Source organism: Salvelinus sp. IW2-2015, linkage group LG4q.1:29 (assembly GCF_002910315.2).
Source record: "Salvelinus sp. IW2-2015 linkage group LG4q.1:29, ASM291031v2, whole genome shotgun sequence".
Lineage (NCBI taxonomy): Eukaryota > Metazoa > Chordata > Actinopteri > Salmoniformes > Salmonidae > Salvelinus > Salvelinus sp. IW2-2015.
In genome coordinates this window covers 61,679,577-61,695,333 of record NC_036842.1, presented here as the reverse complement: position 1 = coordinate 61,695,333, position 15,757 = coordinate 61,679,577, and the positions used below count along the sequence as shown (strand labels likewise).

The window sequence follows — 15,757 nt, the reverse complement described above, 5'->3', positions numbered from 1 at the left end:
TGTCATATTCAGTGGGTTTGTAACAACTGTTTCTTAGATGAAATCTGGACACATGGATACTGTCACTGTGGGCCAAGTATGTGACTGGTAGTCTCTGACCCACTGCTGAAACAGTTTTAATGGGGTGTGTTGTCCACTCTCCAACCAATGTGGATGCTTATCAATCATTTCTGCAAAGTACCAATGTTGAGGTCACAGTTAAAGGGAAACTGTTTGTGGTTTATGCTTATTGTAGCCTAGTGTGCATCAAAATGCAAAATAATTAGCAATAAAGTGGAAAATAAGCTTTTTTGTTTGCAATTGAAACTGTACCGACAATTAATTAAATAGGTCAACTTCCTCACATTAAATATTCGCATATGTTGCCCTCAGTATCATATCAGGTCTTCTCATGATTATTAAGGCCCATGATCCCAGCGACATTTATGGAATAGACTGATAGATTTGTGTCAAACGCGGTCTTTAACAAAAATGGAGACGGCACTGCTAGACGAGAGAAAATTAACATTTATGTCGTACGTCCTCCATTTTTGTATTGAGGAAACTGCCCTCCTATCGCAGGCAGCAGACAGTGGAGCTAAAAGACTTACAGCGCATCCGCTTGCCTCCCCATTGACGTCACTTTAGTATCACATGAACGAGAAAGGACCAATCCAAGTGGCTCTATCGAAGTGCTTTTGCGAAGATAGAGGAAGACAGAAAAAGGAACCTTGCCAATGAACATTTAAAGACAAAAAAAACCTTCGCCTTTGGATTTGGGTATTTTGTATCAGAGCTACGTGATTAGTATGAGTTAAATCTGTGGATTATGTTAGCTGAACTGGGGCTGGCAATGGCCCAAACATATTGAATAGATCGTTGGGGGAGCGAAACGCGGACAGGCTAGACGTTGTAGTGGGCATTGTACGGATAAAGGATTACTTGCCTACCCAATAACTGCTCCGTCGTGAAATACCCCCACCAAAGATTCGTTCATGGCTTTTCTGTCGGTGTCTCCGCCGTGTCTGTTTTCCGCCCGCAACACTATTTTAACAATTGCGGTCGCATCGCTTTAGTTTTGCTCCCAAGCCGTACAATCTACACACCGCCGGCTTTCCTTTTATATATATATATATTGTTTAACTACTAAAAGTAATACATTGTTACCTCTAGGATAATTTTTGCGACCTAATAAATATGGATTTTAACAGCAGCGGTGGGGGAAACGAGCTACATAATAACCAATTCTATCAATCTGAGGAGAGCAAGCCTTTGCTTGGAGAGATGTCTGCGCCGTTGGAGGGGAATAATAATAAGTTATGCGCCGGGCCGTGCAAGAGAACCCTGCAACATTGCAGCAGCGGGATGCGATATAAACTACTACAGGAGGGTGATATCCAGGTGTGTGTGGTGAAACACCCTCGAACCTTCTTCAGCAAAATTCTAACCTCAAAATTCTTACGGAGATGGGAACCGCACCACCTCACATTGACAGACAGCAGCCTGGCGTCTGCGACGGTGAGTTGCTACTATAGTTAACTGTTTTCAAAGGCCCTAATGTATTTTTTGAGGGGGTGGGTGACGTTGTTTTCATTTGGGATCATCGATTAAGCACGACGACTGACTTGTATTGCATTAACAGCAGAAAATGTAGCCTATATTTGTTGAACATGTAGCGTTTCCTTTGTTACCTTCCATGTTCCATTTGCTCAGCTGATAATGTGATCACAACATTGTTTTATTTCCCTCCTCCGTGACAGTTTAGTCGCTACACCTACACACATCCTCTGACGACTACTATTTGCTGTGCTTTTATTCTAGCTGGCTACGTTTTTCACATACAATTTGATCATCTCTAGGACTATTTGTTTAATCAAACATGGCTGTCCTACTGTTGTGCTACATAGGCAAGCACTGGCGTGTAATTTCATAAGAGTGCAGATTGTGTTGTGTGTGTGTATATATATTAAACATTGTTTTGTGAGCAGCGAGATGGCTGGCACGCTCGCAAGTTTGAGGACGTTTTCTATAGGCTATGGAAGCTGAATTGGGTCTACTGTTATTGATCTCTAAATTTGTCACCTAGAATAGTGTAGCATGTCAGGGGTCAATTTAGTTTAAYTTAGTACATTCAAGAAGTTAATTGAAATCCAATGAATGTGTAAAATACTCAAACAATAGGCACTTATCAATTAAAGCATTACATTTCAATGCACATCCTGAATTCACTGAATTGACACCAACTGTGATTTAGGGGGTGTAGGCCTAGCTCTCAAACTCTAGRTGGCATTCTGCCTTCACCCTACAGTTATCTGCCATTAGCTTCTCCCACGACTGCCTCGTGTGAACTACAACCCTGACGCTGTTTTTTAAACGTTTAGAAACCTCAATAATCATTGCTTGCGATAAGGGCCATATCCTTCAAAAGCCTTATCTTTCATAAGTGARAAGGAATCCTTCAAATAAAAAAAGATGCTAACTGTAGCAGTTTTGCACAGATCCATACAGCTGGGTTATGGGTGTCTCCAACCGATTAAACTACATTTCCGCTACACTTCCCGAGTATGCTGACACCAGTATTCGGAGTGTGCTAGGTAGCTGATTAGCGCAGGTGGTCGCCTCATTTTCCGTCAACAAGCGTAGCTCATAGATTCAAGTTATTTCCAACAGGAAGGCCATAAGAATATGGGTTTTAAATATACACTGAACAAAAACATTAACGTTAAGTGTTGATTAGAGGTCGACTGATTAATTGGCATGGCAGTTTACCGATTGTTATGAAAATTTGACAATCAGCCTTTTTGGACGCCGATTATGGCCAATTACATTGCAATCCACGAGTAGACTGCGTGGCAGGCTGACCTGTAACGTGAGTGCAGCATCAAAAGGACCTTGTGGCTGCAAGGAGCCAAGGTAAATTGCTAGCTAGCATTAAACTTAACTCTTATCTTTTAAATACTGTAACGACCCTGGGTTTATAAGCGCGGAAATCGACTCTGCCGCATGAGCATGCTTTTGCGGCACAGTCGATAGCGCGCCGGACCTCGGGCTAGAASGTCGAGGGTTCGAGACCTGCTCCCTGCCTGTTTCATTACAATACAATCCATCTTCACATAATCACTAGTTAACTACACATGGTTGATGATATTACTAGGTTAACTAGCTTCTTCTGCGTTGCATATAATCAATGCGGTGCCTGTTAATTCATCACTGAATCACAGCCTACTTCAACTTCGCCAAACGGGTGATGATTTAACAAAAGTGCATTTGTGAAAAAAGCACAATCGTTGCAATAATGTACCTAACCATGAACATCAATGCCTTAATTAAAATCAATACACAAGTATATATAWTTTTAAACCTGCATATGAGGTTAAAAGATTCATGTTAGCAGGCAATATTAACTAGGGAAATTGTGTCACTTCTCTTGCRTTCAGTGCAAGCAGTCAGGGTATATGCAGCAGTTTGGGCCACCTGGCTCGTTGCAAACTGTTGAAWGGCCATTTATTCCTAACAAAGACTGTAATTAATTTGCCAGAATTTTACATAATTGTGACATAACATTTTAGGTTCAATGTAACAGTAATATTTAAACTTAGGGTTGACACCCGTGCGATAATACGTAACGGTTCCGTAATGTTTTGTTTTTTCGAAATTATAGTTTCCGGATTTGACCATATTAATGACCAAAGGCTCGTATTTCTGTATTTATTATAATTAAGTCTATGATTGAGCGGTGGTAGGCAGCAGCAGGCTCGTAAGCGTTCATTCAAAYAGCAGCTCTTAGCAATGCTTGATGCACAGCACTGTTTATGACTTTCAGCGCTGTTTGACTTCAAGCCTATCAACTCCCGAGATTAGGCTGGCAATACWRAAGTGCCTATAAGAACATCCAATAGTCAAAGGTATATCAAACACAAATGGTATAGAGAGAAATAGTCCTATAATTCCTGTAATAACTACAACCTAAAACTTCTTACCTGGGAATATTGAAGACTCATGTTAAAAGGAACCACCAGCTTTCATATGTTCTCATGTTCCGAGCAAGGATCTTAATTAAATGTTAGCTTTTTTACATGGCACATATTGCACTTTTACTTTCTTCTCCAACACTGTTTTTGCATTAKTTAAACCAAATTGAACATGTTTTATTTATTTGACTAAATATATTTTATTTATTTATTATATTAAGTTAAAATAATAGTGGTCATTTTTCATTCAGTATTGTTGTAATTGTTATTTATTACATATATAAAAATCGGCCGATTTAATTGGTATTGGCTTTTTTTGGTTCTCCAATAATCGGTATCGGCGTTGAAAAATCATAATCGGTCAACCTCTAGTGTTGATCCCATGTTTCATGAGCTGAAATAAAATATCCSRGAAATGTTCCATATGCACAAAAAAACATTTCTCTAAAATGTTGTGCATAAACTTGTTTACATTCCTGTAAGTGAGCATTAATCCTTTGCCAAGATAATCCATCCACCTGAAAGGTGTGGCATATTTTATTTTTAACCTTTATTTAACTAGACAGGTCAGTTAAGAACAAATTCTTATTTACAATGATGGCCTACACCGGCCAAACCCAGACGACGCTGGCCAATTGTGCACCGCCCTATGGGACTCCCAATCACGGCTGGTTGTGATACAGCCTGAATTCGAACCTGAAATGCAGTGCCTTGGACTKCTGCGCCACTTGGGAGCCCTCTCAAGAAGCTGATTAAACAGCATGTTCATTACACAGGTGCACCTTGTGCTGGGGACAATAAAAAATTCTCTCTAAAATCAGCAGTTTTGTCACACAACACCATGACACATGTTTTAATGGAGTGTGCATTGGTGGCATTCTGACTGCAGAAATGTCTACCAGAGTTGTTGCCAGATAGTTAATATTCTCTMATTTTAGAGAATTTGGCATTACGTCCAACCTGCCTCAGAACCGCAAACTACGTGTATGGCGTAATGTGGGCGAGCAATTTGCTGACGTCAATGTTGTGAACAGAGTGCCCCGTGGTGGTGGGGTTATGGTATGGGCATGCATAACCTACAGACCATGAACACAATTCCATTTAATCGATGGCAATTTGAATGCACAGAAATACCGTGATGAGATTTTTTTTAAGGTATCTGTGACCAACAGATGCATATGTATTACCAGTCATGTGAAATCAATAGATTAGGGCCGGAGGGTAGGGCTACCGTCTTATCCGCTCTTGACCAACCATGCTATTTTGTTTTTTCGTAACRTGTACTCCCTGTTCACTCATGACTGCACGGCCAGGCACAACCCCAAAACAATCATTACGTTTGCTGACATAACAATGGTAGGCCTGATCACTGACTGATGAGACAGCCTATCAGGAGGAGGTCAGAGACCTGACCGTGTGGCGCAAGGACAACAACCTCAACGTAACCAAGACAAAGGAGATGATTGTGGACTACAGGAAAAGGAGGACCGAGCATGCCCCCATTCTCATCGACGGGGCTGTAGTGGGGAGCAGGTTGAGAGCTTCAAGTTCCTTGGCGTCCACATCACCAACAAACTAAGATGGTCCAAGCACACCAAGACAGTCGTGAAGAGGGCATTACAAAACCTTTTCCCCTTCAGGAGACGGAAAAGATTTGGCATGAGTCCTCAGATCCTCAAAAGGTTTTACAGCTGCACCATCGAGAGCATCCTGACGGGTTGCATCACTGCCTGATATGGCAACTGCTCGGCCTCCGACCGCAAGTCACTACAGAGACCCCAGTACATCACTGGGGCCAAGTTTCCTGCCATTCAGGACCTCTATACCAGGCGTCGTCAGAGGAAAGCCCTAAAAATTGTCAGACTCCAGCCACCCTAGTCATAGACTTTCTCTCTGCTACTGCACGGAAAGCGTCACCGGAGCGCCACAGCCAGGTCCAAGAGGCTTCTAAACAGATTTTATCCCCAAGCAATAAGACTCCTGAACAGCTGAGCAAACGGCTACCCAGACTATTTGCATTTTCTTCTAATATATATATATATATACACCTGTCTCTTATACACATCTAGATGTGTATAAGAGACTGCTGGTAGCATGAGACGGAGTCTACAACCCACACAAGTGGCTCAGGTAGTGCAGCTCATCCAGGATGGCACATCAATGCTAGCTGTGGCAAGAAGGTTTGCTGTGTCTGTCAGCGTAGTGTCCAGAGCATGGARGCGCTACCAGGAGACAGGCCAGTACATCAGGAGACGTGGAGGAGGCCGTAGGAGGGCAACAACCCAGCAGCAGGACCGCTACCTCCGCCTTTGTGCAAGGAGGAGCACTGCCAGAGCCCTGCAAAATGACCTCCAGCAGGCCACAATAAAAACATCCTAAAGATTGATTCTATACATCGTTTGACATGTTTCTACGGACTGTAACGGAACTTTTTGACTTTTCGTCTTCTCCTAGCGTCATGAATTTTGATTTGTGAACTGAACGCACTAACAAAAGGAGATATTTGGACATAAATGATGGACATTATCGAACAAAACAAACATTTATTGTGGAACTGGGATTCCTGGGAGTGCATTCTGATGAAGATCATCAAAGGTAAGTGAATATTTATAATGCTATTTCTGACTTCTGTTGACTCCAACATGTCGGATATCTGTTTGGCTTGATTTGTTGTCTGATCGCCGTACTCAGATTATTGCATGGTTTGCTTTTTCCGGAAAGTTTTTTTGAAATCTGACACAGCGGTTGCATTAAGGAGAAGTATATCTTCTATGAAAAACTATTGTATCTTATCAATGTTTATGATGAGTATTTCTGTAAATTGATGTGGCACTGCAAAATCACCGAATGTTTTGGAACTACTGAACGTAACGCGCCAATGTAAACAGATTTTTTTATATAAATATGAACTTTATCGAACAAAACATACATGAAGTCCTATGARTGTCATCTGATGATGAGGTTAGTGATTCATTTTATCTCTATTTCTGCTTTTTGTGACTCCTCTCTTTGGCTGGAAAAATGGYTGTGTTTTTCTGTGACTTGGCTCTGACCTAACATGATCATTTGGTTTGCTTTCGCTGTAAAGCCTTTTTGAAATCGGACACTGTGTTGGGATTAACAAGAAGTGTATCTTTAAAATGGTGTAAAATACTTCTATGTTTGAGGAATTTTAATTATGGGATTTCTGTTTTGAATTTGKCRCCCTGCACTTTCACWGGCTGTTGTCATATCGATCCCGTTAGCGGGATCTCAGCCCAAAGAGGTGAACTAATTATGTGACTTCTGAAGGTAATTGGTTGCACCAGATCTTATTTAGGGTCTTCATAGCAAAGGGTACGAGTACATATGCACGCACCACTTTAAAGTTTTTTTTTTTAATATATATATATATATATATTTCGAAACAAGCCATTTTTTTTTCATTTCACTTACCAATTAGGACTATTTTGTATGTCCATTACATGAAATCCAAATCTATTTAAATGACAGCTTGTAATGCAACAAAATAGGAAAAATGTCAAAATGAATAATTTTGCAAGGCACTGTAACTCTGGAATGTTGTATTGGAGAGAGTCTGTCTTAAATCATTTCCCACACACAGTCTGTGCCTGTATTTAGTTTCCATGATAGTGAGGGCCGAGAATCCACTCACGTAGGTACGTGGTTGCAAAGGGCATCATTGTCTTAASAGCACGATTTGCCAATGCAGGATACTCTGAGCGCAGCCCAATCCAGAAATCTGGCAGTGGCTTCTGATTTTTAAATTCAATTTTCACAGAACTGCTTGTTGCAATTTCGCTGAGGCTCTCTTGATCAGATATCGGGAAGTGGACTGGAGGCAGGTTATGAAAAGGATAAAGAATCCAGTTTGTCATCCTTTTCGGGAAAGTACTTGCGTAATTGCACACCCAACTCACTCAGGTGCTTTGCTATATCACATTGTCCGTAAGCTTGAGTTAATTTGCACACAGAACTCACCAAGTGTATAGCCCCGTTTGGAAAATATAAATGTACTTTTTTTTTATTWAAAAAAAATGTGAATCGCACTTTTTTTGCTTACCCCCGGCGGCGTTGCACTTACCCCAGTTTGGGAATACCTGCTGTAATGTCCATATATTTCACCCCGCTCTTATGAATAAAGTTCTCAACAAATTATCATTTGGTTATCAAATGAAAAAAAAGGCATCCAGTGAYTTTTGTTTTGGTTTTTTTTACACACAAGAATGACCTCCAGTCTATATGGATTTCATAATATACAATTTGTGTCTCCCCTTTTCATGGTCATGGCTAGAAGGGTTCTAGCTTTAGTCAAATTAACATAATATTTAACTTTTTTTTAGCTGATTAGGAAAATTTAGGTAGCAGGTTATATGAATTAGGTTAGGGTTAGGTAAAATGAAAAAGAAAAACTTTTGACAAAATCCCTTTTAGCCAGGACCCCTTTTTCATAGGACTAGATTACATGGTTGCATCCAAGACGGTGTTTTTTCATTTTTTATTGAACTGTGTCAGTAGAGTAGGCATAAAGGCTACCATCGTATTAAAAAAAGTTTCTGCTAATTTATCCAGTCATATTAAGTGTAGTACAATTGCATGAAATTTTTATCGAAGGCCACTTTTTCCCCCCGTGCATAAGAAACGTCTCTGATATACGCTATAAACCTATGCCACTACGAGGCTGTAATCGCTGCCAAAGGTGCTTCAACAAAGTACTGAGTAAAGGGTATGAATACTTATGTAAATGTAATATATATTTTTTATTATTAGCAAAAATTGATAAACTGTTTTTGCTTTGTCAGTGTAGATTGATGAGGGGAAACAAACAATTTTAATACATTTCAGAATAAGACTAACGTAACAAAATGCGGAAAAAGTCAAGGGGTCTGAATGCACTGTATGGTAGTAGGTGCCAAGTGTACCGGGTTGTGTCAAGAACTGCAACAGTGCTGTGTTTTTCACACTCAACAGTTTTCCATGTGTGTCAAGAACGTAACACCATCCAACTTCACACAACTGTAGGAAGCATTGGAGTCAACATGGGCCAGCGTCCTTGTGGAAAACTTTTGACACCTTGTAGAATCAATGCCCCGACGAATTGAGGCTGTTCTGAGAGCATAAGAGGGTGCAACTCAATATTAGGAAGTTGTTTCTAATGTATTGTACACTCAATGTATTACACAATAATTAAGTCTAGGCAAAGTGATTGTATTGTGGGGGAGGGGTTGTGGTGGGGGTGCATGCCTTTTTTTCTCTCACCCGTATATACTTCCCAATAATGTCAATGAAAACATGTTAATATACATTTTTGCTAATTTATTGAAAGTTAAATACAGATCTCATTTACGTAAGTATTCACACCCGAGTCAATACATGTTAGAATCACCTTTGGCAGCGACTACAACTGAGTTATTCTGGGTAATTCTCTAAGAGCTTTGCACACCTGGATTGTACAATATTTGCATATTATTCTTTAAAAAATTGTTCAAGCTTTGTCAAGTTTGTTGTTGATCTTCACTAGACAGCCATTTTCAGGCTTTGCCATAGATTTTMAAGTATATTCAAGTCAAAACTGTAACTAGGCCACTCGAACATTCAATGTCATCTTGGTAARCATCTCCTGGGTGTTTTTGGSCTTGTTTTAGGTTATATTGTCCTGCTGAAAGGTACATTTGTCTCCCAGTGTTTGTTGGAAAGCAGACTGAACCAGGTTTTCCTCTAGGATTATGCCTGTGCTTAGCTCTTGTTTCTTTCTATCCTAAATACCTCCTTGGTTCTTGCCAATGACGAGCATACCCATATAACAGGATACAGTCACCACCATTAGAGGTCGACCGATTATGATTTTTCAATACCGATTTATTGGAGGACCAAAAAAAGCAGATACCGATTAATCGGCCAATTTTTTTTTCTTTTATTTGTAATAATGACAATTACAACAATACTGAATGAACAGTTATTTTAACTTAATATAATACATCAATMTAATCAATTTAGCCTCAAATAAATAATGAAACATGTTGAATTTGGTTTAAATAATGCAAAAACAGTGTTGGAGAAGAAAGTAAAAGTGCAATATGTGCCATGTAAAAAAGCTAACATTTAATTAAGATCCTTGCTCAGAACATGAGAACATATGAAAGCTGGTGGTTCCTTTTAACATGAGTCTTCAATATTCCCAGGTAAGCAGTTTTAGGTTGTAGTTATTATAGGAATCATAGGACTATTTCTCTCTATATACATTTGTATTTCATTAACCTTTGACTGTTGGATGTTCTTATAGGCACTTTTGTATTGCCAGTGTAACAGTATAGCTTCCATCCCTCTCCTCGCTCCTACCTGGGCTCGAACCAGGAACACAACGACAACAGCCACACTCGAAGCAGCGTTACCCATGCAGAGCAAGGGGAATAACTACTCCAAGTCTCAGCGCGAGTGACGTTTGAAATGCTATTAGCGTGCACCCCGCTAACTAGCTAGCCATTTCACATCGGTTACACCAGCCTAATTTCGGGAGTTGATAGGCTTGAAGCACAGCGAAGAGCTTCTGGCAWAACGCASRAAAKTGCTGTTTGAATGAATGCTTACGAGCATGCTGCTGCCTACCACCGCTCAGTCAGACTGCTCTATCAAATCATAGACTTAGTTATAACATAATAACACACAGAAATACGAGCCTTAGGTCATTAATATGGTCGAATCAGGATACTCTCATCTCGAAAACAAGACGTTTATTCTTTCAGTGAAATACGGAACCGTTCCGTATTTTATCTAACGGGTGGCATCCATAAGTCTAAATATTCCTGTTACATTGCACAACCTTCAATGTTATGTCATAATTACCAAACTGTTGCATATACACTGACTGTGTGCAATGAAAGCAAGAGAAGTGACAATTTCACCTGGTTAATATTGCCTGCTAACCTGGATTTCTTTTAGCTAAATATGCAGGTTTAAAAATATATACTTCTGTGTATTGATTTTAAGAAAGGCATTGATGTTTATGGTTAGGTACACATTGGCGCAACGATATGCACCGCATCGATTATATGCAATGCAGGACACGCTAGATAAACTAGTAATATCATCAACCATGTGTAGTTTACTAGTGATTATGATTGATTGTTTTTTATAAGATAAGTTTAATGCTAGCTAGCAACTTACCTTGGCTTCTACTGCATTCGCGTAACAGGCAGGCTCCTCGTGGAGTGCAATGTAATCAAGTGGTTAGAGCGTTGGACTAGTTAACTGTAAGATTCCAAGATTGAATCCCCCGAGCTGACAAGGTAAAAATCTGTCGTTCTGCCCCTGAACGAGGCAGTTAACCCACCGTTCCTAGGCCGTCATTGAAAATAAGAATGTGTTCTTAATGTTCTTAACTTACTTGCCTAGTTAAATAAAGATTAAATAAAGGTGTAAAAAAAYATTATAATAAAAAAAAWYGGCCAAATCGGTGTCCAAAAATACCGATATCCGATTGTTATGAAAACTTGAATTCGACCCTAATTAATCGGCCATTCCGATTAATCGGTCGACCTCTAACCACCATGCTTGAAAATATGAAAAGTGGTACTCAGTGATGTTGTGTTGGAATTGCTCCAAATGTAACACTTTGTTTTCAGGACATAAAGTTTGTTTCTTTGCCACATTTTGTACAGTTTTGCTTTAGTGCCTTATTGCCAACAGGATGCATGTTTTATTCTGTACTGCCTTCCTGCTTTTCACTGTCATTTAGGTTAGTAATTGCTGAGTAACTACAATGTTGTTGATCCATCCTCAGTTTTCTCATATTACAACCATTATACTCTGTTTTAAAGTCACCATTGGCCTCATGGTGAAATCTCTGAGCGGTTTCTTTCCTCTCCGGCTGCTGAGTTAGGAAGGACGCCTGTATCTTTTGTAGTGACGGGTTGTATTGATACACCATCCAAAGTGTAATTAATAACTTCACCAAGCTCAAAGGAATGTCTGCTTAAATTATTTATAATTTKTATACCAATAGGTGCCCTCTGCGAGCCATTGGAAAACCTCCCTGGTCTTTGGCTGAACATTTTTTAAATTCACTTCTCGACTATCTATATGTGTGGGGAACAGAGATGAGGTAGTCATTCAAAAATCATGTTAAACAGTATTATTGCACACAGAGTTCATTCAGYTTATGTTAAGAATTTTTACTCCTGAACTTTGTCAAGTCTAAAATAAGGGGTTGAATACTTATTGACTTAAGACATTTCAAATTTTCATTTTTAATTAATTARTAAACATTTCAAAAAATATAATTCCACTTTGACATTWTGGGTTCTTGTGTGTAGGCCAGTGAAAATCTCCATTTTAAATTCAGGCTGTAACACAACAAAATGTGGAAMAAATTTAAGTGTCTGAATACTTTCTGAAGGCACTGTAATTCAAGCATGGATTGGTAACTTTTTTTCATAATTTGGCACACAGGAACTAGAGGCCATGAGTAACGTTTAAAAGAATTGCACCGATTGGCCTATTGCTAATGACAGCACCAGCTGTCTCACTTAAATCCTCATATCTGTTGCCCAGTTTGACACAGAGACTTGGAACTTTGTATGTAGGCGTCTTCCTTCATGCTGAACAAATTTGTCTCAAGAACCAGTGAGGTCCGTCATGATAGAACTTCCTCCATCTTAGACATTTTGAACCATAAGTCCAAATAACACCAATTTTGGTATGTAGGCCCATGTTACATCTCTTAACTTAACCAATTCCTTAGCCGACTTAGCTAAGAAATGGTTGTTATTGATGCATCTGGAAAATCAGATTTTACGTGTCCATTTTTAAATCCTTAAAATTCTAGGGTCATCAAGATGAACCATGTTAAGTGTGACATTGATATCTTAAAAAAGAAAAACTATTAATAATTCACATTTTTGACTATGTCAGCGTACACCGTATCTTTCCAAATATTGACACGTCCTATGTGTTTTAATCAAATCAACTATATTCACTGAGCTTGTCTTATGCTTTAAGCACACTTTGATTTAAATAATTAAGGCGCACAATTGACTAGAGGGAGTCCAACCAGAGATGAATTTGATTGTGCCGGGCTCAGACTTGCTGTGTAAAAAAAAAAATGTTTTTTTTAAAAGACAGCGAATGACTGTGACTAGCACCCGTTGTGTGTCTTCTCTCTGCTGCAGCGACCACCACAGAACATCAAAGAGTTTATTTTTAAATTTTTCCCCCTTTTCTCCCCAATTTTTGTGGTATCCAATCGCTAGTAATTACTATCTTGTCTCATCGCTACAACTCCCGTACGGGCTCGGGAGAGACKAAGGTCGAAAGCYATGCGTCCTTCGAAGCACAACCTAACCAAGCCGCACTGCTTCTTAACACAGCGCGCCTCCAACCCGGAAGCCAGCCACACCAATGTGTCGGAGGAAACACCGTGCACCTGGCCCCCTTGGTTAGCGCGCACTGCGCCCGGCCCGCCACAGGAGTCGCTGGTGCGCGATGAGACAAGGATGTCCCTACCAGCCAAACCCTCCCTAACCCGGACGACGCTAGGCCAATTGTGCATTGCCCCACGGACCTCCCGGCTGCRACAGAGCCTGGGCGCGAACCCAGAGTCTCTGGTGGCACAGCTAGCGCTGCGATGCAGTGCTCTAGACCACTGCGCCACCCGGGAGGCCTGAACATCAAAGAGTTTATCGCGCTGTCCGTGTTGCTTAAGATAATAATTACAGCCATTTCTGACTGAAAAGTTTTCTTACCGAAATCCCTCATTGATGTAGGAAAAACATTCCCTATTCCCTCAACCCTTGCTCTCTTTACGTGACACGTATGCATCACAGGCACGTGACTTGAGACCTATTCGCAAGGGACTTGTATTACTAGAGAATGTTAGTTATGTAATTATTACTCCAGAATGTCCGTTATTCCAGAAGACGATTACGACTGGATTATTTTTTTCCAAACCTCCCCTGTAATTATTTTCTTTTTTTCCAATAAATTGACAGTTATGAGGAAGCCTGGAGATTGTTATGCTAGGTGTGAAGATACAGTATTTCAACATGTCCAGGTGATGGGGCCACACTGATAACTGGAGCTTGGTTTCTAAACCATACCAAAACATATTTCCTATAGTGTCACCATAATATTTGGATTGAGGAAGTATGATCATAATCATTGGGATATTTTAGCGAGCCGCAGTACATGCTAAATCCCCAGCCTTGCACTGGAGATGCATTTTAAGGCTAAACGTTTAGGTCAGTTGTATGCTGCTGCTTTGAGATCTCTTAAGAGCTAGGGTTGCATTAAATAGGCTCAATATTTTTTRCTGATGCGTTTGGCAATACTCAAGTCATACGCACAAAACATAAAGCATTCACTGTGAAAGTTGATAGGCTACATGTAGGCCATTCATATATAGCTTATGTGCAGCACTTAGTTCAATTTATGAAATCAGTTATTGTTTTCTTGTGCAAACAGCGAAGCGAGCAACACCTGTCAAAGACATTTCTCTCAAAACACAGGGATGACGATTCCCACGGGACTAGTATTATCAGAGGACATAGGATTTCGCCAAAAAACAGTAGGTTATTCTGTCTGGAATTGTTACACTCCTGCCATGTAAAAAATTACTGACATAGCAGATTTGGACGGGTCTAAAATTAGAGATGTGTTTTGTGCTTGTAGTATGATCTAAAATAAGGACGCGTGACAACGAGGTTCTAGCTCCAGCCTGTTTATTAACCTAACCCGCGCATGTCCTACAAAGGTACGGATACCCCCAAGGGACATCCTACTACATCTTCCCCTCTCCCATGAACAAGAACTCAACATGCATAACCACTGAAGCATAACTGAAATGCAATTTGGAAACCAGTATTATTCTCTAACATGCTACTTCCCATCCTGAAACAGTATGAAAGCATTAAATCACACAGTATGAACATTAACTTAGGTACAGTCTCTTTTTGCTGGGTATGGTCCCCACGGCATGGCAAGGTAGGGCGGATATGTTCTATTGGAAAAATCACACTTATCTGCTAGTGGTAGATTACTACTCAAGATACATTGAAATAGCAAAGACACTATAACCACATCAGCTGGTGTCATCAATGGATTAAAGTCAATTTTTTCCAGGCAAGGGGTCGCGGAGGTCCTGGTTACAGATATACGCTCCCAGTTTCTGCGTGCTCCTTTTCTGCTTTTGCCGCAGATATGACTTAACATGTGACCAGTAGCCCCTACCATGCACAGAGTAATGGTGAGGCAGAGAGAGCTGTGAAACAGTCAAGGGACTGCTGAAAAAGAACAAGGATCCATACAGGGCTCTGTTAGCTTACAGAGTTACACCACTGCATCATGGGCCGTGCCTGCCGAGCTCCTGATGGGCAGAGGCTGCGTTCCCATTGCCTGTCTCGCCGGCTCAGCTTAAACCCGATGGCCTAACAGGAAGGCCTTCGCTGAGAGGACAAACGGCTGAAACAAACTCAACTGGAGACTTTATCGGAGACACCGTGCTAAGGAGAGGCCAGAGCTGACCGAAGGTCAACGTGTGTGGATTACAAACTCAAAGACACAGCAATAGTGCTGAGGAAGCGGATGCCCCACGCTCCTATGTGGTGGACACAGGCTCAGAAGAGATACGAAGGAACAAAACACACCTCAGAGCTCTTCCAGATCTACCAGCCACACAGACTGAGGCCACAGAAAATGCACAAAAAGAGGGTGAAGGAGAGAGAATGCTCACAGAGCCACAAGCGCGCCCAAAAAGGGATGTGAAGCCCCAGAGTGGCTGAAAGACAATGTTACGTGAAGAGAAACATACTGTT

At 40.6% G+C, this 15,757-nt stretch overlaps 1 protein-coding gene across 1 annotated transcript in view; it reads left to right on the top strand.

The window, feature by feature from the left end:
• The first annotated feature begins 629 nt into the window (after positions 1-629).
• The window catches only part of LOC111962318 (C-Maf-inducing protein), a 58,773-nt gene continuing 43,645 nt past the window's right edge, over positions 630-15,757 (top strand). The window contains exon 1 of the mRNA XM_023985326.2: positions 630-1,497. Coding sequence (XP_023841094.1) covers positions 1,177-1,497 — 321 coding nt within the window. The 5' untranslated portion in view covers positions 630-1,176. The remainder of the gene's footprint in view (positions 1,498-15,757) is intronic.